The 24,665-nt window shown below is 42.7% G+C and overlaps 1 protein-coding gene across 2 annotated transcripts in view; it reads right to left on the minus strand.

The window, feature by feature from the left end:
• The window catches only part of JMJD1C (jumonji domain containing 1C), a 228,243-nt gene that overhangs the window by 135,458 nt on the left and 68,120 nt on the right, over positions 1 to 24,665 (minus strand). For both annotated transcript variants that reach the window (XM_083149157.1, XM_083149158.1), the window contains exon 2: positions 1,650 to 1,814. In XM_083149157.1, coding sequence (XP_083005283.1) covers positions 1,650 to 1,814 — 165 coding nt within the window. The remainder of the gene's footprint in view (positions 1 to 1,649; positions 1,815 to 24,665) is intronic.

Here is a 24,665-nt window from a genome sequence, read left to right on the forward strand (position 1 = left end):
TACATCATAGTGCTAAAAAGATAGAGTTCTCTGTAAATGGTTGATTAAGTGACCATGAAAAATGTACATCTTATCTCAGCCACTGACGGCACAGATATGTACTGTACTAGATCCAATGTCTGACAAGTGGAAACATACAGAATTCCAACAGAAAGCTAAACATTTTTGCATTCGGAGTTGCTTTCCGCAGAGTAAATATGTGGCTGTGGAGCTGTCAATTCAAGAGTTTTGCGATGCAGCAATCATTAGGATAAAAGAAAACCTATTGACTGCATCTTGCGCATTTAATGCATTCGTATTTATTTATTTACAGTTTCTTATATAGCACAGCAAATTCCTTTGTGCTTTACAATAGGAAACCGTGATAAAACAAACTGGGCAGTAACAAACCGACATACCGATTTTCAGCAGTCCCTATGCGGGAAATGGTAACAGCTACATACTATATATTTATGTATGTGTGTATAATATATACACATGCCTGTTTATGACCATTCCCTCTGGTCCCTGCCAAAGTGCATCTATAGTACCTGCCACATGTTTATTACACATTAGGGTGAATTTACCCGTATCTTTTAGTACCATGTACACATATATACCCTTCGTGTCACTCCTATGATTACCATTCTATGAAAACATAATTGTATAGGACATTTTCCTAACGTTAGATGGCATCTAGCAGGCCATCTCCGTACGTACATCTGCATCACCATGGCAAGCCTGCACTTTGAGAGGATGCCTTTCATACACCGCGTGATGTGATCTAGTCAGCTGACAGCTCGTGCCTCAGTGGCTCTTTGTCAAGTCATATAGCGGCAATTACACTTTTATGCTGAACAGGCAAAAATTAAAGAACTTTTCTCTAATTGAATCATATCACTGTGTCACTTCAATAAAGCCTGGGGAAGTCAAAGGAATACAGTGAGGGGCATAGCTTCACCTAAAGAGCGTTAACCTTAAAATACAAACATCCCTAAATGAATAAAAGGCTACTGACATTCCAACGAACGGCGGTAGTACGTAACTACTCTGGCTGTACAACAGAGTGCAAGCTTCTGGTCTCTTACTAGTTGGCAGCAGCGTACACCCCATGGATGTACTGAAAGGCAGTTTGTGACATGTGGAAATATAATATATAGGACACCATTTGTCCATCCCTTACAAGCCAGATTTTGATTCCTATTTCTGTCTATTCCAACTAATCCTGATAATCCAAATAGACAAGGAGATTGAATCGTAGGAAGATAAGTATACAGAGATCAAGGATTCTGGTGGGGGGAAAAAACTGGGATTGCCCTGGAAATGCCAGTACATATGGCAGTGCTACATATAATACATTCATATAATGCACCAATTCCAGCCTCAGCCACTGTGAGGGTTAAAGCCCCTGCTGTGACCTAACACGTTTCATATTTATTTTCCTTGTTCAGTTTATATGAAATAGAATTTGCATGCCTGCTTATCTACACAATACGGTAACAGCTGTAGCAATGGTATAAAATGAACATTTAAAGTTCATAAACTACAGATGATATTTTACACACATTTTCCTTAAGGAAAAAAAAGCAAAATGTGCAGAAAATGGGACGAGCTAATTACACACTGACAGATAAAGCCATAAAAGAAAGACAATAGAAATTCCTACTTACCAAGGCAGGCCACTGGACTTGCTTGACCTTTGATCCCTGAGCCTGGCTGGGGTCTTTCCTCTTTGCCCAGACCAGCTGGAACTCCACAAAAAAGGCTGTAAAATCTTCATATACTTTCACCCATTCGCGTTTATCCCACTCTAGGTCATCAAATTCCACATATACCTAAAAAGGAGAGAAAAGCATATATTATATATACAAAGGAACATTTTATGTGTCTGCACGCTCAGAGAACCTAGTCTCACTGTAGTTTGTGGCAGCACAGGAGAACTTCCAGTTACATGTTGTCAACACAAAGAACCAGCATTTCATCAGAACCCAACCAAGGCTTGGGCTCAGCTCATCCGAATTTGCAGCAAAAAAGGAAAATGGCTGAATTCAATCAAACAGAGTAACAAAATAACATAACAATAGAGTAACAATCATCATTACCCGCATACAGTGTACATATAATTATCCCAATTTATTTACCGTGGGTGTAAAAGTTTCAACCTTAACATCTAAGCAAATAGATCATTAAAGTATATAGTTCTATAGGACAAAAACCAACGCAAGCTTATGTTCTTCTGCCCTAACAACCTGCACAGTATTAAAACTTGAGGTTTCATTGTAGGGTCAGACAAAATGAAAGGGTGATTGGATAGGCACATGCCCCATTAACAAAATCCAGTTACATGCCTTAAATCAGGAATATTCCCCTTGCTAAACCTGGCATGGCCCAGTTATTGATAAGTTCCGCAATGATGCAAGCCTTACCATTCCTCACTACCACATTACAATGATCTTTATTACCAATATGGCGGATTACAGAAATTAGATTGTGGCCATCATGTGTACACAAGTGACTGGAATTCAAGTCTCAATATTGCCTTAGTTCTACACGAGACTGCCACACTTGACAAGGTCAAACACTTGAGGGCAGGCCTTGGTCAGCCTCAACATAGCTTAGTATTTATTATCCATCAGTCTAGAACCCCATCATTTATTATGATCATAAATATACAAACTTTTACAGATTAAATCCTATTGGTTAACCCCACACCCTTTATGTACTGATGTATTCTACATTAATACATTTTATGGATCCTCATATGGGATATGCCCTTATTACTATTATTAACAGTTTCTTATATAGCGCACACATATTCCGCAGCGCTTTACAGAGAATATTTGAACATTCCCATCAGTCCCTGCTCCAGTGGAGCTTACAATCTACATTCCCTACCACATGTACACGCACACACAGACATTCTAGGGTTAATTTTGTTGGAAGCCATGTCACCTACCAGTATATTGTTAGATTGTGGGAGGAACCGGAGTACCGGGAGTAAACTAACGCAAGCACGGGGAGACTATACAAACTCGGCACAGTTAGGGCCATGGTGGGAATCGAACTCATGACCTCCCTTAATGAGAGATTTGTTAAAGCTGTATCTCCGCAGTTTTTGTTTTCTCCATGAAGCAAATTAAATGCATGTTAAGCATGTCTATGTCCTTTATATCAGCCTACAAATCGTTATCTTTCAGTACCATCTTTGAGGGCACACATAGGGACACAGCTCTCAGCATTTCATGTGATGGCAGAAGGGTGGAGGAGGATTGGGAGGATGTCACAAGACACAGAGCAGATAAATGTTCTGGCTTCCAGAAACAGTTTACTACAGACATAGGGCAGTATTTAATCCTGCCAGCGATGAGGTTTGTATGGAGCGGATGGCTTTTCCTCACCGGAAATAAGCCATCCTTGCTGTCAAACCCCCTCACCGTATTCAATGTAAGGGCCAAATCCTCACCATGAGGACGGCGAGGATCACCTTAAACAGTGAAGTTGGCCGCAAATGCAGGGAGTCCGCCGCATTTTGTGGCAAGCCCCTCCATTTTACAGGCCACACTCGCCTCAGGGAACAGCGAGTGAAGGGGACTAAGTTGAATAATATGACTGAGTTATCGGCACTTCACGCCGTCGATGACTTGCCACCAGAACATTGAATATACCCCATAGACTCTCAGAATGTCATAGGGAGGTAGATGAGTGAGTGAGCAGCGGTATTACACAGTGAAAAAAAGAGCTCATTCCAGAACCTCTCTGCTTACTAAATCATGTTAATCATTAAATGCTGTCTAAAGAACCTAACTAAAGGGCAAACTGTAAATAGCAAGATTCTTTAATTCTCTCGCAGTGATTTAGGTTATGTAATAAAAAAAAGCACACCATATGTATTCATCTTGTTGCTGATGTCAGAGAAAATACCGGTATAGAAAAAAAAACAAGTCTTCGTATACGTGATTTCATTATGATGAGTGCTTCAGTTACTATCAAGCAACAGAAACACTCAAAACAGGGGTCACAATACAGTCATTTGAAAGTCATATTATTTTCTTTTAATTCAGGTTAATTAATGATGGTTTGCAAAGCTTGGGTTTTTTTGTTTAGCATGAACTGTACATTTAAATTGTGAAATCCCACAAAATTATACACATCCAGACAGATTGCCAAAAAGGGATGTTGAGCATTAGCAATGGGTTCCCTTTGGTATCATTTGTCTAGCGAGGAGACTGTACGCATTAGCAGGAGTCTATGAGGCAAGCCAAATGTCCCTCTGGGCACCCAGACTGAAAATAGCTCTTCTAAATATAAGGGGAAGCCTTGGCAAAGCTCAGCTGCGAAAAGCAGCCACATAGCTTCAATGAAAACCTCCATTTTCTTTCCTTAAGAACAGTTAATGGTGGGGGTCAGAAAATGACTCCTAGCAACAAAGAGGCTATCATTAGGTTTGAATGGTGATAGGTCTATATGAGCGCAGATTTACAGTATATAAGAGGAATATTGGCAGATTTTTTTCTGTTCTACAAATGAAAGAGGACAACAAAATGTCAGAATCTTCTACATTTCTCCCTTTCCGGCCATCACAAATCACGCATCAGGAGCAGATAAGTCATCTCACTGTAATCTAGATATTAAATAATTATCTATTCTTGTGAAATTCAAGGCATTGACTCCGTGCAGATTATTTATTCATACTGATTTTATGTTAGCACTCGTTAAAGATACATTACATCATTTTAATCTGCATGTTATTTATACTGACTTTTTATTGACTATACTGAAAGAGTATTCCTGCTTTATAGATACAGTTCCATACTACAAAATACTGGAGCACAATGAAACACAACACCACCCCCCCCCCCCCCCACCCACACACACACACACACACACACACACACACACAAACACACACAGTACAGCTGTAGGCTACCAGGGAAAGGGGGGGAGGGGATTACATTCCCCTGACAATCACCTGTCACTGTCAGCTGGGATGACCTCAGTTCCACCCACTTAGTGAAAGTCTCTCAGCAATCTAAACAATCCGTCTTTCACAACATGAGAAGAAAGCACCACCCTGCCTGCATTCTGTCATACACAGTCTCGCCAACAGCTAACAAATTCTCAACAACTTTCTACACATCACCAAACTGGTTCAAGCCAAGCCCTCCAAGGTGACCCCTGCACCCAATGTTTTACTGTTACCGCTGTACCACTTCATTTGTTGTCGCAGTTACAAGGCTGAATGTTTGAAGTCTAAAAGAAAAAAACATCCTTTTGCTCCAATTAATTCAGCGCAGGTAACTGCAATACTCAATTAAATCTGGGTTTTTGTATCCAAAGCATTGGGCTACATTTGAGAGACTGCTAATATATTCAATAGCTGAAACAATTAGGGGTAGATTCAATTAGCTGTGAGGCTCAACTGAAAAACTAGGATACCTGCAGAGAAAAGCCTTGCGTACCCACGGTAAGATATAGTGCAAAATCTAGCACACTATCTAGCTAGTTTCGAATAGCATGCTAGATAGTGCACTATATCTTACCGTGTGTACGCACTATCTGACGTACGATGCGCGCTCCCGCTGGTCGTCTGGCAGGGAGCTGCTCGGGTGAACATGCAACCCAATTCTGGCTAGAAAGCATAAGATAGTATAGTGTAGTACAGCTGTGACGTCATATCGTATATGATATCTTATGCACATTGTACGTTATTTTAAGCACAAATCTTATGCTTTTGACCACTGGGACTTTCCTGGGAAATCTTATACAATATCATACGGAAAATAAATCGTACCGTGGGTACGCACCTTTAGATATTTCTGCTCGACTCCTAAACAAGTGCCCGCATAAAACAAGCCCCATTTGCTTAATGTATTATTAATCCATTATATGCACAGCCTTAAGGCCCCCATACACTAGTACGACTTGGGCCCTTTCCACCCACTTTTGATGGATTGGGTCGAGGAATCAAATGTCAAATCTGGTGTGTTTTAGCTCAGGCTCAGATCCAATGGCGTGGTCCCATACGCATCAGATCGGAGCCGGAGATCGCAAGGACTGCACTAAGGATTTGTCAGATCCCACATGATGGTTCGCATACAGTACATTGTATACAAAAGTACTGTGTACGGTGTATCGTATGCGATCCTGCTGCCTGGGAAGCTACCGGGCGGTTCAAGGGGGATCGTATGCAAGTCATACAATAAAAAACATCAACAATGTTGCACAAAGACGTTACACAAATCCCAATGCAGTTTTATAGATCTCACGGTAGCCTAAATGCTACAGTATATCAATACTTATAATGCACTAGCAGCATAACAGCCTACATATGAACAGTTGTGCCTTAAATGAGGTGAGATTGTGCCATGTTACCTACCAGCAGCCCTGGTTAAGTGCGTTTACATATTTTACTTATTTAATGCCAGCCTAAATTTAGCACCATCTGCTGTTGTGTCAACTAACGGGCCTGAGCCTGCCACTGAGGATCCAGATGAGGTGTTATTTTGGATGTGACATTTGATCTACAAAAGGACGTGTTCAGCAGACGGCTTCCTTGTATCGGGTCTCACCTACTGAGTTGCCAGTTAAGTATAACTGAGGGCAAATTGCAATAGATAAACATGAGAATTAGACAGTTAACCATTCCGGCTTGTGATCGGTAAATTGGGATTCTGAACATACATATACTTAATTTCCGCCATTATTACAAAATCTACCTTACATTCAATAGCACAAAGTACAGAAATTCATTTGGGAACCATGGGGAAGGTGTATTAGGCCTTAAAAAGAGATAAAGGATGAAAAGTGGGGCCACTCAGCTCCCAACTGTCATGTTCTAAGTACAATTTGAAAATGACAGTTGGGGGCCGATTGGCTGGACATTTATCCCTCTTTATCACCCTCGTGTTTATCTCTTTTCAAGGAAGATACATCTGCCCCATGGTTACTTTGCTGAAAAACATGAATTCTGCAATTTAGATCAACAATACAAGAACTCTGGAAATGTGAAGGAGTAGACGGATTCCCTTGGGAACAGTGCAAGTCTTCCTCCTTTTATCACCTTAACAAACAGGGTTCATTTCATCATTCCTGTCTTCAAGGAATAATTATCACTACAGGAAACAGATGATGCTTTGCAGGCTTCCCCAAGTCATGCCTGCCGCAGACATCCAAAACAAAAAATCTGGCATACTGTTTTAAAGAGGGCACTCCATTTTATACATAATTATTTATTAACAGTTTCTTATATAGCGCACACATATACTACAGCACTTTTCAGAGAATATTTGAGCATTCACATCAGTCCCTGCCCCAGTGGAGCTTACAATCTATATTCCCTACCACATGCACACATTCGTTCTAGGGTTAATATTTGTCTGATGCAAATTAACCCACAGTTCCAGTATATTTTAGATTGTGGGAGGAAACCGGAGTACCAGGAGTAAACCCACGCAAGCACGGGGAGAATATACAAACTCTGCACAGTTAGGGCCATGGTAAGAATAGAACCCATAACCTCAGTGCTGTGAGGCAGTAATGCTAACCACTACACTGTCCGTGCAGCTCATATGAAATCTGATCCTGAATTTAGTTGGGTGATCATGATAACCATCTATCACTGTGTATGCCATGCACATTAAGATGGCTGGGAACATCATTAAGAACATAGGAGGGTAGGTATTAGAAAAGGGATGAGAGTGGGTGAGGAGTGACAGCGCGGGTAAGACGCGCTGTCACTCCTAAATTGGGGTAGCTGAGGTTGACCCAGCATATGTCAGCTCTGTAACTAGCAATAATATATCAGTATATATAAAAGACTAAATCCTCCCCACCTTTTTGATGTGAAGTACCGCCAGTGAGTCCACTCGACGGACCAAATTACTCCTTAGCAGAACGTGAAAAAAAATGTTTCAAACTTCCTGACTATGGACAGAGGTAGCTGTGAAGACACAGATTGGAGGTAGGAGCATAAAGGGATTTATGCCCCATACACACTAGGCGCTATTGTGTGTACACTCAATGTCATTAACGATGCGCAATCCAACGTGTCATTAACGACCCCCTCCCTCATCTAGTGTTCATTCTAGCACCCGCCATCTTTTAAACCCATGCAGTTCCTCTTCCCTGCCTAGGGTGTCGCTGTCTGCTGTAGTGCTTCTAGAACAGTGTGGTCTGTATATCAGCACTGATATGCAAACCAGACCTGTGCTAGAAACACCACAGAAGACAGCGACACCCCAGGCAGGGAAGAGGAACTGCACGGGTTTTCAATTATGTATACAGACAGCGGTTATCTTGGCTAGGGCATATCATTAATATACAAATGTAAGTACATAAAACAGTTTTAGAATAAAACAATAAATAAAAGTGCGTATGTTTCGGACACATGCTAATTGTACTCTGCAGAAACCCTTTTGTTTCATGCTAATAAATGCCCTTGAATCTCTTCTAGAGAATAACTGCCTGTTACATAGACGCTGCCACAGTGTACACTGCCAGCTACTCTGTGTAGTTGCCCAGTGCTCACATTTCCTGTCTTTAATAAGCGATCTTGGCTCAAGCAAAGAAAAAGAAAGGACTGCTGACGTCAGCAAGACCGGGACAAACACTACAGTGAGTGCTGTGGTTTATTAGTCAAGCCCTTTGGTTCCCGCTTTGTGAAATTGCTAGAGTAAAGCCAACTGCATTGCACCAATGAAAGCTAGCATTGCAAAATACACACAAACAGAAATCACAGAGCAACACTCAGACAACCGCAGCGCTGAGAAAAAATATGATGCTTTATTCACTGGAAATTGGTGGCAAACCTAGGCTTTTACATAGAAATCATCATGTGTCTTCCGCAGTCATAAGCTGGGTACAATACAGCGTGATATTGGTAGCGATGGGGAACCGTCGGAGTGCTGGCATCAGCAAATGAATACACACTCACCAACGTCACCAGTGATGAATGAATGAGTGTGTGTGTGTGTGTGTGTGCGATAGAGGGGGGGGGGGGCATAGCTCTCAGTAGCAATATCCTCAGTCATCCTGCACCAAAACTAAGGCTAAAAAACAACTTGTGACTAAGATTTACTCATAAGATACAAACACCCCACCCATTGTAGCACCATATAACTAAAGCATAACAATAATACTACTACAGGTCGAGTATCCCGTATCCGAATATCCGTTATCCGAATTATTCCGAAAACCATACATTCCAGAGAGTGAAGAAAATTTTTATTTTTTTATAAAAACTCACTGGGGACATATGTAACAGCACTACTGAGGACATGACATGTAACTGGCACTATATATGTACAAGAAAATGATTGCTTGCCATTCAAATTCAGTATCTGAGATAGTACACAAATTTTGTTTCATGTTTTGAAACCTTGTTTTTTGAACAAATAAAATATATTTGAGTGTATTTTATGTCGTAATAAAATATATATGTGTGTATTTTATGTGTTTATACAGCATAAATGCAAGATACTTCAAAAAACAAAATTGAAATATTAAAATATTCTGAAATACGGAATAATCCGCTATCCAAAATTCTCCTGGTCCCGAGCATTTTGGATAAGGGATACTCAACCTGTACTACAATAAGCTTTCTTCTCTATACCCCATTAGTTCCATGACAATTGACTTCTGATGCCTCGTTACATATTTACTGACAAAACAGAGCCTTGGTTCCTGTAAACCGTGACCACCACCATGCTTACTACAGATCTCAGTAGATTTGTTCCTGCACTAGCCAACTGTTCATCCCACTGTGAAAATGATGGACTGCATTATGTTATTCAGCTGATGAAGGAATACAGGGTTATAGGGTCAAACTTTCCAACGCCCACATTTCTCCTGCAATATTGGAAGAGCTCAGACTCGCCAGTACATAACCTTCCAATCTAATATTCTGATTGTGTCCAGGAGATGTGGGGGGGAATTCCCATTGTTTGATGCCAAGTATAAAGAAACAGCAGTGGAAGGATTTCCTTTTAGGAAACAATGTGCGCCGACAGCCACGACAGACTGATGGAAAACCTGAGTCCCCTGCATGAAGGATTCTAATATCATCACCTTCTACAGGGGGAAAATGCTGAAACATTATCCATCAAACAGGCATTGTTGTTACAGAGAGGAAATATAGGAGATCAGTGCTTGCCTATAGACGGACAGGCGTATGGACAGATGTAAAGTCCTTTATATAGCGCACACATATTCCACAGCGCTGTACAGAGAATATTTGAACATTCACATCGGTCCCTGCCCCACAGGCACTTACAATCTATGGGGCAGATGTATTAAGCCTGGAGAAGAGATAAACTGGAGATAAAGTGGAGATAACATGGAAGAGATAACGTACCAGCCAATCAGCTGTATTTGAAATATGACAGTTGGGATCTGATTGGCTGGTGCATTATCTCCTTCCACTTTATCTCCAGTTTATCTCTTCACCAGGCTTAATACATCTGCCCCTATATTCCCTACCACATATACACACACACACAGACATTCTAGGGTTAATTTGTTGGGAGCCAATTAACCTACCAGTATATTTATGGATTGTGGGAGGAAAACAGATTACCCAGAGGAAACCCACGCAAGCACAGAGAGAATATACAAACTCCACACAGTTAGGGCCATGGTGGGAATTTAACCCATGACTTGAAAGCTGTGAGGCAGTAATGCTAACCATTACACCCTTTGTGCAAACAATGAGTGTATCTCCTTTATGGAAATACATTCCTGGTGACTACTTTGTAGGCCTAAATACAGCCATATACAGTGACCACTCAGGAAGGCACCTACTAGTACAAATGCCCAAAATGTGCCTTTTAGCACAACAAACAGTAATATTTCTAAGCCTATTATTTTAGTCAATATTACAAGTAAGTATTTTTGAAGGGTCCAAGATCATCCATATTTTGTTGACAATAGAGTCAGTAGCAATACCACATGTCTGTCTGGTAACCAGTAGGCACGGTGTTCCGCCATGAGCTGTATATGCTGCATCAGGCTGGCTTTCCGGGGTTGCTAGGTAACTGGAAACTGAATTGCTGCAGTAGTGTTAAACATGGCACAGTGGGGAGACTGGATTAACTGTGTTACAAGCAAAGTCTTTCAAATAACAAAGACAAATATAACACTTAATACCATAATACTATTTTGCCGATTCCAAAATGAAAGACCCCAGAATACAACCCCACCCCCTACACAACACCTTTTCATTGGTCATTTTATAAATTAAATTAAGAATTTCACCCATGAGAACAGCAGAATAGTGCAAGTACTATGATCAATGGTTCAGATTCCTGCATTCTGAAAAAGAATCAAAGGATAATACCACCCAAACGCTAAAATTAGTTTTGGGTGGAGTTCATGAAGAGTTAAGCCCCCTATACACTAGTAAGATTTGGGGCGAGTTCACCCGATCCCATCGGATCAGGTCGAGAAATCGGCACAAATCGGATGTGTTTGACATCCCTTCCAACCCAATGCCGGGTCCCATGTGCATGGGGTCAGACCCTACAGATTGAATCTGCAGTAGGTTCAGTCTAACGGAGCGGACCCATCAGTGGCACATCGCGGGTGCTTTGTAGCACCCAACATGTGCTGGGTCCGCTCCGTAGGTGTGAGCTAGCAGTGAAGCACCACTGTCACACACCTACAGTATGTGCAGAGGCAGGTGCCACATGGTGGGCAGCGGGGGGAAGCTGGCAGCGGCAGGTGCCAGGTGGTGGGCATCAGAAATTAATAAAATATATATTTTTTTAATTCTATCAACCAATAACCGGCTGGCCAGTCTTTTGAAAATATATTTTTTAAATTCAGCAGCCGCTTCCTGCCATGAGACTTCCACTACCAGCCCCCTGCCACTCTCCACCCCCCTGCCACTGCTGCAGCTCCCCAGTTTACATGCAATAAATCCCATGCGATTTAAATTGCATGTAAAAATGCCACATCAAGTGCCAAATCGTAAGTGAGCCTCCCAGAGACCTTAAAGGCAAATTGGTAGGACAAGTCGGACCAGTGTATAGGGGCCTATCTAATACCCTTTCAGACATATTTACCCAACTTCAGTTCGGACATGGTTAACAGAGCACATGAGTGACGACCCAGATTATTCCCAGGTCACTACCCTTCACACCTGGTTTTCTGGCATTTGGTGGGTGCTTGGAGGTTATGTAATCTCCAAGTGCTACTGTTCCAGGCCAATCAATTTCTTTTAGGCATGACCCGAGTCATTAAGACCTACAGTAGGTCACACCTTTTAGGCCTGGTAATTGACCTGGGTTGCAAGTCATGGTATAAACTCTGAGAGTAAACAGGGTCATGGGACTTGGGACGGTCAACCTAAAAAAGACACCTTTCAGACATAAGCAGATCCAGTGTGGATGCATGTTCACATGCAATAACCTGTGTTCTAGGCTTATGGGGATATCCAATTAGCCACAGTAAATGATTGCAGCTAACAGATTTTTCGTGGGCTATCCAATTATCATCAATAGCCAGCACTTATAAAGGATTATATCTGTGCATGCCCCAGCCATGGGGTGCATAATTCCCAATAGCCAGCCCTCAGAGCCATGATGAAACATGGGCCCTGGGAACTGAACCCAGACCCCATATGTTATTAGCCAAAAAATGGGTAGCTTTTCGGCTAGTAAACTGGACAGCCCGATAATGATCATCGGGCCCAGAAAAACTAGCGCAGCTAAATGGATATCCCACTATGGTATTAAGCGTCAAAAAGTGATAAAATGGAGACGGATGAACTACCAGCCAATCAGCTCCTAATTGCCATGCTACAGGCTGTGATTGAAAAATGACAGTTGTGAGCTTTATCACTTGTTGAAGCTTAGGTCATCTGGCCCAATGTCTGAAAGGAAATCATTGGAAAGTTGGAGCATCTATTAGGAAACCAAGACTCCTTGTCTACAGTCCAGGGGGTATGGATATGGGACGTTTATTACAACATATTATTTTGGCACCGGAAGGTGGCCTAAACCAGTATCTTGCAAAGGGCCCCCTCTCACTGGTTTTATTGCAAAACCCATACCACACGGTTGTGACTTGTATTTATGCGGTGTACTTTAGTGGTTTTTAACATTACCTCTTGTACAGAGCTGTATACTCCTTGTGGGGCCTGACAAATCACAGATAATAATAGACTGAAAAAAAAAAAAGGACGGGAACATTCTGTAGCAGCTAAAATAGGTCATATTGACATGTATGCTGTTGCATAGTGTGGTGAAGAGTTAGTCAAAGTACAAGGTCATATCACTGCATACAGCAGGATTAGCAAGGATATATGCTAGCAAGAAAATGTTGTGTTTTATTGTTAACAAGGTTCACGGTAACCCTTATAAAATGTAAGCTCTCTGTTGTTAAAACTCTGCCTGCGACCACAATATGAGCAGGCCTTGAACTATGTCTGATTCTGCGGTCATCTGGCTGCTTCTATGCGTACGGAACATTAACAAAAGCAAACTGCAAATAAAAACACAACATTCAATGACTCAGTCACACCTATTGCTATTTGTTTAGTCAGTGAGCTACTGTGCAAGAAAGACTTTAAAGCTGTGTACACACGGGGACGATAGGGCTGAAATCGCTGGGAAAATGGTCGCAGGCGACCATATTGCCAGTGATGGAAGTGTGCCCCGGCGATAACTTGCGCGCTCCCGTTTTCAGCCCCATTCTAATCGCTGATCGCAGGAGCTTGCTCCTGCGACCAGCTGATTACCTCTGCGGCACCCCCGGCATCTGTGGTCGCTGATGAAAAGGAGAAACTGAGCAATATATCTCCCCCGTGTTTATGGGGCTTTACACAGATGGGCAGCACAACAATGCAGAGGCTAGCATTGCCACCGCACAGTACTGAGGTCCTGAGTTCTACTCCTGCGCAAAATCGTGTTCATGTGGGAGTGTGTTTGTGTAGTTTATATATTTTTCCCAGTGTAAGGATGAGTTCCCTGCAGGGGCTCTAGTTTCCCCTCACACTCTAAACACATACATTAAGCAATACTTAATATGGTTGGGTTACATAAATGATCGTAAATAAAAATAACACTCTGCTTTCATGACTTCCCAACTAGTCTGCACAAAATTATTATGTTTATATTTTTTCCTTTTCATCAAATTTCATAGTAATGAGACTGCAGGAGTATTTATCATTATTATTTAGCGTGCGCACACACACAGATACAGTATTTTACAGAGAATATTTGCTCATTCCCATCAGCCTTACACTCTAAGTAAGTCAATTCTATAGAGTGCACAGTGAATAGCCCCGGGAGGGAACACCTGGAGCTATACTAATCAATCGTGGGAGAGTGTTGGTACTCGCGGGTGTTCAGTTGGGCGTACCAGCCTTTTCTGACTTAAGGGCCTCCCACAAAGCTGTTTGGCCGGCCCTAGTTCTGTCAGATATCTGCTCGCACCACAGGAGGGGTGCAAGCAGAAATGAATTATTCTGACTTAGCAGCTGATTATAATAGCATCGGGAGCTCCCAGTGCTATTCACTGCGCACACTATTGAATCGACCCCTATTTTCCCTAATACAGGTGCACAAACACACAGAAACTGCAATACCCAGGGAAAACCCAGGCAAGTGCGGGGAGAATATACAGACTACACACAGGTAGGGAAACAGACCCAAGACCACTACGCCAACCATGCAGATCAAAATAATATGCTACCAGCATCCAACTCCCACATATACATAGACTGAATACTACTATTAGTAGAAAATGGGGGGGGGGGGGGGGGGAGTGCTTATACACAAACATTATGCATAGTGTGTGTGTGTGTGTGTGTATATATATATCTGTCACATACATGACTACAGCTGTAAATGTATTTGCGGTTGGGAGGACAGAGCTCTCGCTCTACGTGACATTTCTGAGGCGAACATGTGGCAGAGAAGCATTATGAATTTGTGGCCTGGGAGAGACTATAAATGGGAATTCTTAGATCTGGTTGCTAAGTAACAGGCACACTGTCAAGTTCTGTATTCCGGCTCCACAACAGATGTCTGCAAAGGAGGGGAAAAAAAATAATCATCTTGATTCTGTAAATGTGTAACAGCAGGCACAGGAAGAAAACTTGTCGGGAGACACATTTGCATTGTGAAAATAGGACACACAACAATCAGTTGTCTCCATTTCAGCTGCTGTTGTCAATTACAGTTAAACAGACGCTTTTTCTTTTTTGCCTCCACCTTCGGGATGTAATTATCCAGGTGCTTTGAAATTAATCAAGCCATGCAAATTTATATTTTCCTATGCACGGATAGCCACATGTTGCCAGAATACGGCTATCTTGGATTAAAATGCATCGCTTCGCCACCCAAAAAAAAGCTATGCGCTGATCAGGTCTGTAATTTACAAAAAAGTACATCCAGATATTACGCAATGCTTCGCTGCAATAATTATTAACTCTGCAAATGACGCAACGAACGGCTAACAGGAGTGCACTCCAATAAAACAGGAATTACAAAAAGCAAGAACATACCTGGGTTAGCCCTGAGCATGGCAAATGAAACGTATACCTGATATGCAGAAATCTCTTCAGCTGCCAGGATCTTTACCTTGTTATTTCCCTGTTTACATTTACACTGCTATAGTTATCAGCAATCGCAACAGCGCCACCTCCAGGATCTTCAAGTAAAGTATATGCAAGAGAGATGCTTGCTCATTGCTTTTATATGTAACGGAGCCAAAAATATAGTTTTTGCGCTCACTTCATCCTCTTGAACTGTACCTTCATTAAAAGGTCAGCAATGGGCGACCTGGTAAACGGTCACCAAAGACCGTAGCTGCATTCTCCACTGTTTTTTTCTTTAGTGCGTGGGAATCACCGTAAGGACATGCAGCACACAAACCAATCGGAAGTGGAGAAGGAAGAATTGCAGCGCAGTCCACACTACGTGGTCTCCCTACTTGATATAAATAGTGACTGAGTTAGTAGAAGGAAGATGGTCACGGGCACTCCCAGGAGATGTCGGAGTAGCATGTGTGAAGTATGATGAGGGTGTTATGGGGCAAGTGGCGTGATGTTTTTCGCAGAGCATTGTGGGTAATTGTTATTAGTATTGTTTATTTATATGGTGCCAAAAGGTGTTAAGCAGTGCCCATCAGAACACATTTTTCTTTTTATTACTTCTAAGTTCACACGTACTACCATTGGAGTAGAGGTGGTTACCCATCAATGCTTTGTATGCATGTTTTGCCCACTTGCTACACATTATGGGGCAGATTTAATCAGAAGCAGGACATAATGTGTGGCTGCGGTTGTAGCTCCAGGTTTAAACAACTGCAGAGGTTCCCCAAACACGGTCCTCAGGGCACCCTAAGAGTCCAGGTTTGAGTATATTCATGCTTAGCCACAGGTGACTTAAATAGTACCTTACTTTAATCATCAGTGCTGAGCCACGGATATACTTAAAACCTGGACCATTTAGGATCCCATAAACTATTCAATTACTGTCCAATTCCCATACAAATAAGCCTTTCGGCTAACAGTGTAAACTTATGCGTAGAGTTATTGCGTTACTCTGCGTGGTATAGCCCAGAGGGCTCACACCCTGGGGTTTACTGCATGGGGTAGAAAAAGAAACAGAGTAGCCCCAAGCAGAGTATCCCCCGGTCTTACCCAGGACTCACAGAATTTATAAGAAGTCTTATCAGTGAGCCCTGAGCTACCATAAATGTGGCATATATTGCTGCAATGACTCACAGGGTCAACTAATTCAACCCCATAATACAGTAAAAGTGCTCAGGAAATAATCTGCTAAACATCAGCATTCAGCTGGATTATCAGAACACACTGCACAGACTATGCGCACTGATAAACAAAACCTCAATGTTCTTTCACAATAGAGCAGTGATCTGTGACATTTTACTTATTAGCAGAGCACAATGAAATCAGATCTGTTCTGCAATCAAACGCGGCAAACATGCCTAAACAATTAAGACACAGTGTTGTGGATGTTCACATGTACAAAGGGGTGTACTACACACGGTGCGATTTTGCCAGCCAATTTTGACTAGATGCCCGGCCAGATAAGTCAGTGTTGCATAGCTAAATAGACTAGATCTTCCCACCCTGTGCTTCTTTCATAGACAAAAGGACATGAACATATAGACAAAATTGACAGTGCATATAATAATAATAATAGTAATAATGTACTTTTCTGCCACGCATAGGTATATTCAATGCTTTTTGTGAGCTGTCACAGCTCGCAGGGTCAGTATTCACCTGACCTCCTGCACACGCGGTCTCCACAAAAACCCAGCGACGTGGAAACAGCGTGTGCATCCACTAAAACAGCAAAGCTTGCGGCTAAATGCACTGGGCTCCCTGCATTAGCCATGAGCCTCAGAACACGGAATACGGTGAGCGGCCAGCGTGGGGGTTAAATGGTGTTTAACCCCCTCGCCGGTCGCATTGAATACTGCCCAATTACTAAAAATGCTTAAAGGGGCCTAAACACGGAGTGATTTTGTGCTCTTTTCTAAGGAATCAGACTAGAGCAAGTGAGTACAGATTGCTCTGTGTGTATGCCCCAAGTGAAAGCCACAAAGCTGAGAGCTCGACACCTAGGCAGGTGCTAGGTACAGTTAACAGTAGCAGCAATCGAGATGGACAGTAAGGAATCAGAAGCTACCTCAAATACTCAATAAAAATGGCTGTCAAAATCCACTAGCGGATATCGCACCGTGTGCACACCCCTTTAGACATCCTGCAAGGTTCAACTGTTGACACATGCCTTGGCTTTTCCACCCATGAACAATGCCATCATGTTACGAAATGCTCAGTAAAGCCCTGTACTCACTAGGAGGGCTAGTCCATCCAATTGTTGCCGGTTTTTATGGTAAATTAAATTTGTAATATTCAATCTCCGTGCTGAATTTTTGCCTGGCCAAAAAACATCTGTCGCAGGCGAAATTTTGCGAATTTGTAGGTGTTTCCATGGGTTTATTTTTCCCATGCCAATTTGTGCATAAACATACACAAAAACGATCTGATGCCACTGATCTGCAAATTATTCCACACTGAACGATATGCACCTGGTCATAAATGATTGACAACATGTACAGACGGGAAGGGGAGTCAATAATGACCCACAGGATATCGTCGCATGGGATTTCAGACTATGCTCAAAAGAAAGACATCATATAATTTGATCTTTAGGTCAGGAGCCATCAGTGCTTGTAGAGGTACAAATATAATCTATGCCCTAAAGTATCAATACTTCTGATGGGATCTATGAGCAGTACACAGGACTAAATGTTACATCGTTGTGGCGGCAGCCAATCCCAATTAAATTGTAAACGCTATATGCAGAAAAGGTTTCACAAATAAGAATAAGCTTTGTGTTTCACGTCAATGTTTCCCTACTGTGTGCTCCAATTAAACTAGCCACTGAGACAGACGTTAATCCATAAATATAGTGAACATTTCTCTCCGCTAACTACAGTGCCTTAGATGCAAAGGTTTCAAGGGCTCCCTGGCAGTTTCTCTATTTTTCCTCATTGTCGCTGTTTCATACAAAAATAAAAAAATCCATAGTAACAAAACAAAGACATCTAACAGCAGGTGTACATTTCCAGCCTCACCACTAACTCACGGGTTACCAAGTAGTCATTAGGTCACTTGCCTATCATCTGTAGGCCTATAGCATTAACATAAAAATAAATATAATACATGTAAGTTTCATGCAAAACATGAAATGGACCATTACCGCACTTCATGTCTTATGGAGCCTCCATGCACAGACAACTAGGGAGACCTCATAACATCAGGGATATAATTGCACAGTGCAGCATTAGTCCAGTGAATGATAATCCCACGGTAATAACCCACCATTATCTAGGAAATAAAAAGCAAATAAAATAAAAATACAAGCTTGTAACTGAATACCAGATTCGAGCATTCAGATTTAATTTTGATGACCAAACTGGCTTATCACCGCACAGAAGTGTACCCATTCCCAACAATCAATACAGTCAAATGACAATGCAGAAGAGAAGTCCATAGTTCAATTCAAATAAATAAATGGATTTGGTTTGGACTCTCATAGTGTATCGGTGCAGGCAATATTGGAATATTGTGTCCCCAAAATGACCAGGAAACCCCATAATGATCCTATAAAATGCAAACATTCTCATTATTGAGCACTTACAGCAGGAAGAGTACTGCTATCTGTCTGAGTGACGTGGCCCAGTGACACCTAAACTGACCGGCCATAGAGTACAAAAGGCTGGAACTAGCACAGCAGTAGTAGCACTGACCGGCCATAGAGTACAAAAGGCTGGAACTAGCACAGCATTAGTAGCACTAACCGGCCATAGAGTATGAAAGGCTGGAACTAGCACAGCAGTAGTAGCACTGACCGGCCATAGAGTACAAAGGGCTGGAACTAGCACAGCAGCAGTAGCACTGACCGGCCATGGAGTACAAAAGGCTGGAACTAGCACAGCAGCAGTAGCACTGACCGGCCATAGAGTACGAAAGGCTGGAACTAGCACAGCAGCAGTAGTACTGACCGGCCATAGAGTATGAAAGGCTGTAACTAGCACAGCAGTAGTAGCACTGACCGGCCATAGAGTACAAAAGGCTGGAACTAGCACAGCAGCAGTAGCACTGACCAGCCATAGAGTACGAAAGGCTGGAACTAGCACAGCAGCAGTAGCACTGACCGGCCATAGAGTACGAAAGGCTGGAACTAGCACAGCAGTAGTAGCACTGACCGGCCATAGAGTACAAAAGCCTGGAACTAGCACAGCAGCAGTAGCACTGACCGGCCATAGAGTACAAAAGGCTGGAACTAGCACAGCAGTAGCACTGACCGGCCATAGAGTACAAAAGGCTGGAACGAGCACAGCAGTAGCACTGACCGGCCAAAGAGTATGAAAGGCTGGAACTAGCACAGCAGTAGCACTGACCGGCCATAGAGTATGAAAGGCTGGAACTAGCACAGCAGTAGCACTGACCGGCCATAGAGTATGAAAGGCTGTAACTAGCACAGCAGTAGTAGCACTGACCGGCCATAGAGTACAAAAGGCTGGAACTAGCACAGCAGTAGCACTGACCGGCCATAGAGTATGAAAGGCTGGAACTAGCACAGCAGTAGTGGTACTGACCGGCCATAGAGTATGAAAGGCTGGAACTAGCACAGCATTAGTAGCACTGACCGGCCATAGAGTATGAAAGGCTGGAACTAGCACAGCAGCAGTAGCACTGACCGGCCATAGAGTACAAAAGGCTGGAACTAGCACAGCAGCAGTAGCACTGACCGGCCATAGAGTACAAAAGGCTGGAACTAGCACAGCATTAGTAGCACTGACCGGCCATAGAGTACAAAGGGCTGGAACTAGCACAGCAGCAGTAGCACTGACCGGCCATAGAGTACGAAAGGCTGGAACTAGCACAGCAGCAGTAGCACTGACCGGCCATAGAGTACAAAAGGCTGGAACTAGCACAGCAGCAGTAGCACTGACCGGCCATAGAGTACGAAAGGCTGGAACTAGCACAGCAGCAGTAGCACTGACCGGCCATAGAGTACGAAAGGCTGGAACTAGCACAGCAGTAGTAGCACTGACCGGCCATAGAGTACAAAAGCCTGGAACTAGCACAGCAGCAGTAGCACTGACCGGCCATAGAGTACGAAAGGCTGGAACTAGCACAGCATTAGTAGCACTAACCGGCCATAGAGTACGAAAGGCTGGAACTAGCACAGCAGTAGTAGCACTGACCGGCCATAGAGTACAAAAGGCTGGAACTAGCACAGCAGTAGCACTGACCGGCCAAAGAGTATGAAAGGCTGGAACTAGCACAGCAGTAGCACTGACCGGCCATAGAGTATGAAAGGCTGGAACTAGCACAGCAGTAGCACTGACCGGCCATAGAGTATGAAAGGCTGGAACTAGCACAGCAGTAGTAGCACTGACCGGCCATAGAGTACAAAAGGCTGGTACTAGGACAGCAGTAGCACTGACCGGCCATAGAGTATGAAAGGCTGGAACTAGCACAGCAGTAGTGGTACTGACCGGCCATAGAGTATGAAAGGCTGGAACTAGCACAGCATTAGTAGCACTGACCGGCCATAGAGCATGAAAGGCTGGAACTAGCACAGCAGCAGTAGCACTGACCGGCCATAGAGTACAAAAGGCTGGAACTAGCACAGCAGCAGTAGCACTGACCGGCCATAGAGTACAAAAGGCTGGAACTAGCACAGCATTAGTAGCACTGACCGGCCATAGAGTATGAAAGGCTGGAACTAGCACAGCAGTAGTAGCACTAAGCTTACAGGCTGCAATGCAGAATCGCTCGCTGTGTGAGGAAGCATACATGAACATTTTCCATCTTATATTATGTTTTATCTTTGAAATTATGAAGGTGGCAGAAGGTACTAGTCAGTACTTACATCTTATCCTGGCATAAGAATACACGGTATGATTCTATAGCTAAACAATGAAGCCTGTTCCTGGTTGGAAATTCGGTACTTATGTAGTATCTGGGCTGCCGATTTCAAAATCGGGTCGGATCGGGAGATCGCATCGCATCGCATGCGACCATGCGATTCGATGCGATGCGATGCGATGCAATGACCCGATTTTTCCATAGGAATCAATGTTAAAATGGACTGAGTCCATTTTAACATGGAATTCAATGGGAAAAATGGGTCCTTTTCATACCCCTACTATCCAAGTGGGCATGGAGTTGGATATAAACCTGTGGCGAGCGTAGCGAGCCACCGAGCCCGAAGCGTGGCGAGCGAAGCGAGCCCCGCGAGGGGACGAATACCGTCCCCTCGCGGGGCTCGCTTCGCTCGCCACGCTTCGGGCTCGGTGGCTCGCTACGCTCGCCACAGGTTTATATCCAACTCCATGCCCACTTGGATAGTAGGGGTATGAAAAGGACCCATTTTTCCATAGGAATCATTTTAACATTGATTCCTATGGAAAAATCGGGTCATCGCATCCGATATCGGATGCGATGCGATGCGATGCGATATCGCATCGCATCGCATCTGATTGTATGCCTTAACTTAAGGCATACAATCAAAAAATCGGCAGCCCAGATACTACATAAGTACCGGAAATTCTACACTGTCTGTCATTTTCTCATTTGTTATTTGTGAAAACCATATTTGCAACAATATTGACTCTAACAATGGTATGGCTGCTATAAAAGATTACTTCTCTATGAATGATCTACAGGTGTTCCAGCTTATGTCCACATTATTATCATGTTTTATTTATAGGTCACCACAAGGGTCCCACAGCACCTAGCATCAAATGCGTCTCCTCTGCTTCCTGGTTTCCTCCCCCAGTTGCCTGCCGAGCTATCGATTGCTGCTAGTCGTCATCCCAGCAGCACAACCCACCAAGCGGCTGCAGACATTAATAAAAGCTGGGGAAAAGTAAAAAATAAAAATAAAAAGCAGCCTTTGCCTTGCTTGCAGAGCCCCACAGACTACAGAAAGGATCAGGTCCTGGGAAAATGACATTGCAATGGTCAAGATGTTCCGGCCACTTGTGTGTACCAATGTTCACAAACAAAATTATTTATTTATGTTTATTCAGATATTTTTTTTTATAAAATTATATTGGATATACCTGTATTTTATGAAAGAATTGTTCTTAATATATATATATATATATATATATATATATATATATATATATATATATATATATATACAGTTGGGCAAAAAAGTATTTAGTCAGCCACCAATTGTGCAAGTTCTCCCACTTAAAAAGATGAGAGAGGCCTGTAATTTTCATCATAGGTATACCTCAACTATGAGAGACAAAATGAGGAAAAAAAATCCAGAAAATGACATTGTCTGATTTTTAAAGAATTTATTTGCAAATTATGGTGGAAAATAAGTATTTGGTCAAAAACAAACAAGCAAGATTTCTTGCTCTCACAGACCTGTAACTTCTTCTGTAAGAGGCTCCTCTGTCCTCCACTCGTTACCTGTATTAATGACACCTGTTTGAACTCTTTATCTATATAAAAGACACCTGTCCAACACTTCAAACAGTCACACTCCAAACTCCACTATGGCCAAGAGCAAAGAGCTGTCAAAGGACACCAGAAACAAAATTGTAGACCTGCACCAGGCTGGGAAGACTGAATCTGCAATAGGTAAGCAGCTTGGTGTGAAGAAATCAACTGTGGGAGCAATTATTAGGAAATGGAAGGCATACAAGACCACTGATAGTCTCCCTCGATCTGGGGCTCCCCGCAAGATCTCACCCCGTGGGGTCAAAATGATCACAAGAACGGTGATCAAAAATCCCAGAACCACACGGGGGGACCTAGTGAATGACCTGCTGAGAGCTGGGACCAAAGTAACAAAGGCTACCATCAGTAACACACTACGCCGCCAGGGACTCAAATCCTGCAGTGCCAGACGTGTCCCCCTGCTAAAGGCAGTACATGTGCAGGCCCGTCTGAAGTTTGCTAGAGAGCATTTGGATGATCCAGAAGAGGATTGGGAGAATGTCATATGGTCAGATGAAACCAAAATAGAACTTTTTGGTAACAACTCTACTCGTCGTGTTTGGAGGAGAAAGAATGCTGAGTTGCATCCAAAGAACACCATACCTACTGTAAAGCATGGGGGTGGAAACATCATGCTTTGGGGCTGTTTTTCTGCAAAGGGAACAGGACGACTGCTCCGTGTAAAGGAAAGAATGAATGGGGCCATGTATCGTCAGATTTTGAGTGAAAACCTCCTTCCATCAGCAAGGGCATTGAAGATGAAACGTGGCTGGGTCTTTCAGCATGACAACGATCCCAAACACACTGCCCGGGTAACAAAGGAGTGGCTTCGTAAGAAGCATTTCAAGGTCCTGGAGTGGCCGAGCCAGTCTCCAGATCTCAACCCCATAGAAAATCTTTGGAGGGAGTTGAAAGTCCGTGTTGCCCAGCGACAGCCCCAAAACATCACTGCTCTAGAGGAGATCTGCATGGAGGAATGGGCCAAAATACCAGCAACAGTTTGTGAAAACCTTGTGAAGACTTACAGAAAACGTTTGACCTCTGTCATTGCCAACAAAGGGTATATAACAAAGTACTGAGATGAACTTTTGTTATTGACCAAATACTTATTTTCCACCATAATTTGCAAATAAATTCTTTAAAAATCAGACAATGTCATTTTCTGGATTTTTTTTCCTCATTTTGTCTCTCATAGTTGAGGTATACCTATGATGAAAATTACAGGCCTCTCTCATCTTTTTAAGTGGGAGAACTTGCACAATTGGTGGCTGACTAAATACTTTTTTGCCCGACTGTATATATCTCAGGACAAGGAAGATATAGCACTCCAGGCGACTTGATAAAGGAAATACTCACAGACCAGTTAAGGTTCACAACGTTTCAATGCCCGTTTATTAGTGGCATTTTCGTCAGGTATACCTGACGAAAATGCCACTAATAAACGGGCATTGAAACGTTGTGAACCTTAACTGGTCTGTGAGTATTTCCTTTATCAAGTCGCCTGGAGTGCTATATCTTCCTTGTCCTGCTGTCTGTTATGCTATATGGGCACCCGGCGCTGATTTACTTATATGGAGAGCCGGATCCTGCTGCAACTATATATATATATATATATATATATATATATATATATATATATATATATATATATATATATATATATATATATATATAT

Source organism: Crinia signifera, chromosome 6 (assembly GCF_055691185.1).
Source record: "Crinia signifera chromosome 6, ASM5569118v1, whole genome shotgun sequence".
Classification (NCBI taxonomy): Eukaryota; Metazoa; Chordata; class Amphibia; order Anura; family Myobatrachidae; genus Crinia; species Crinia signifera.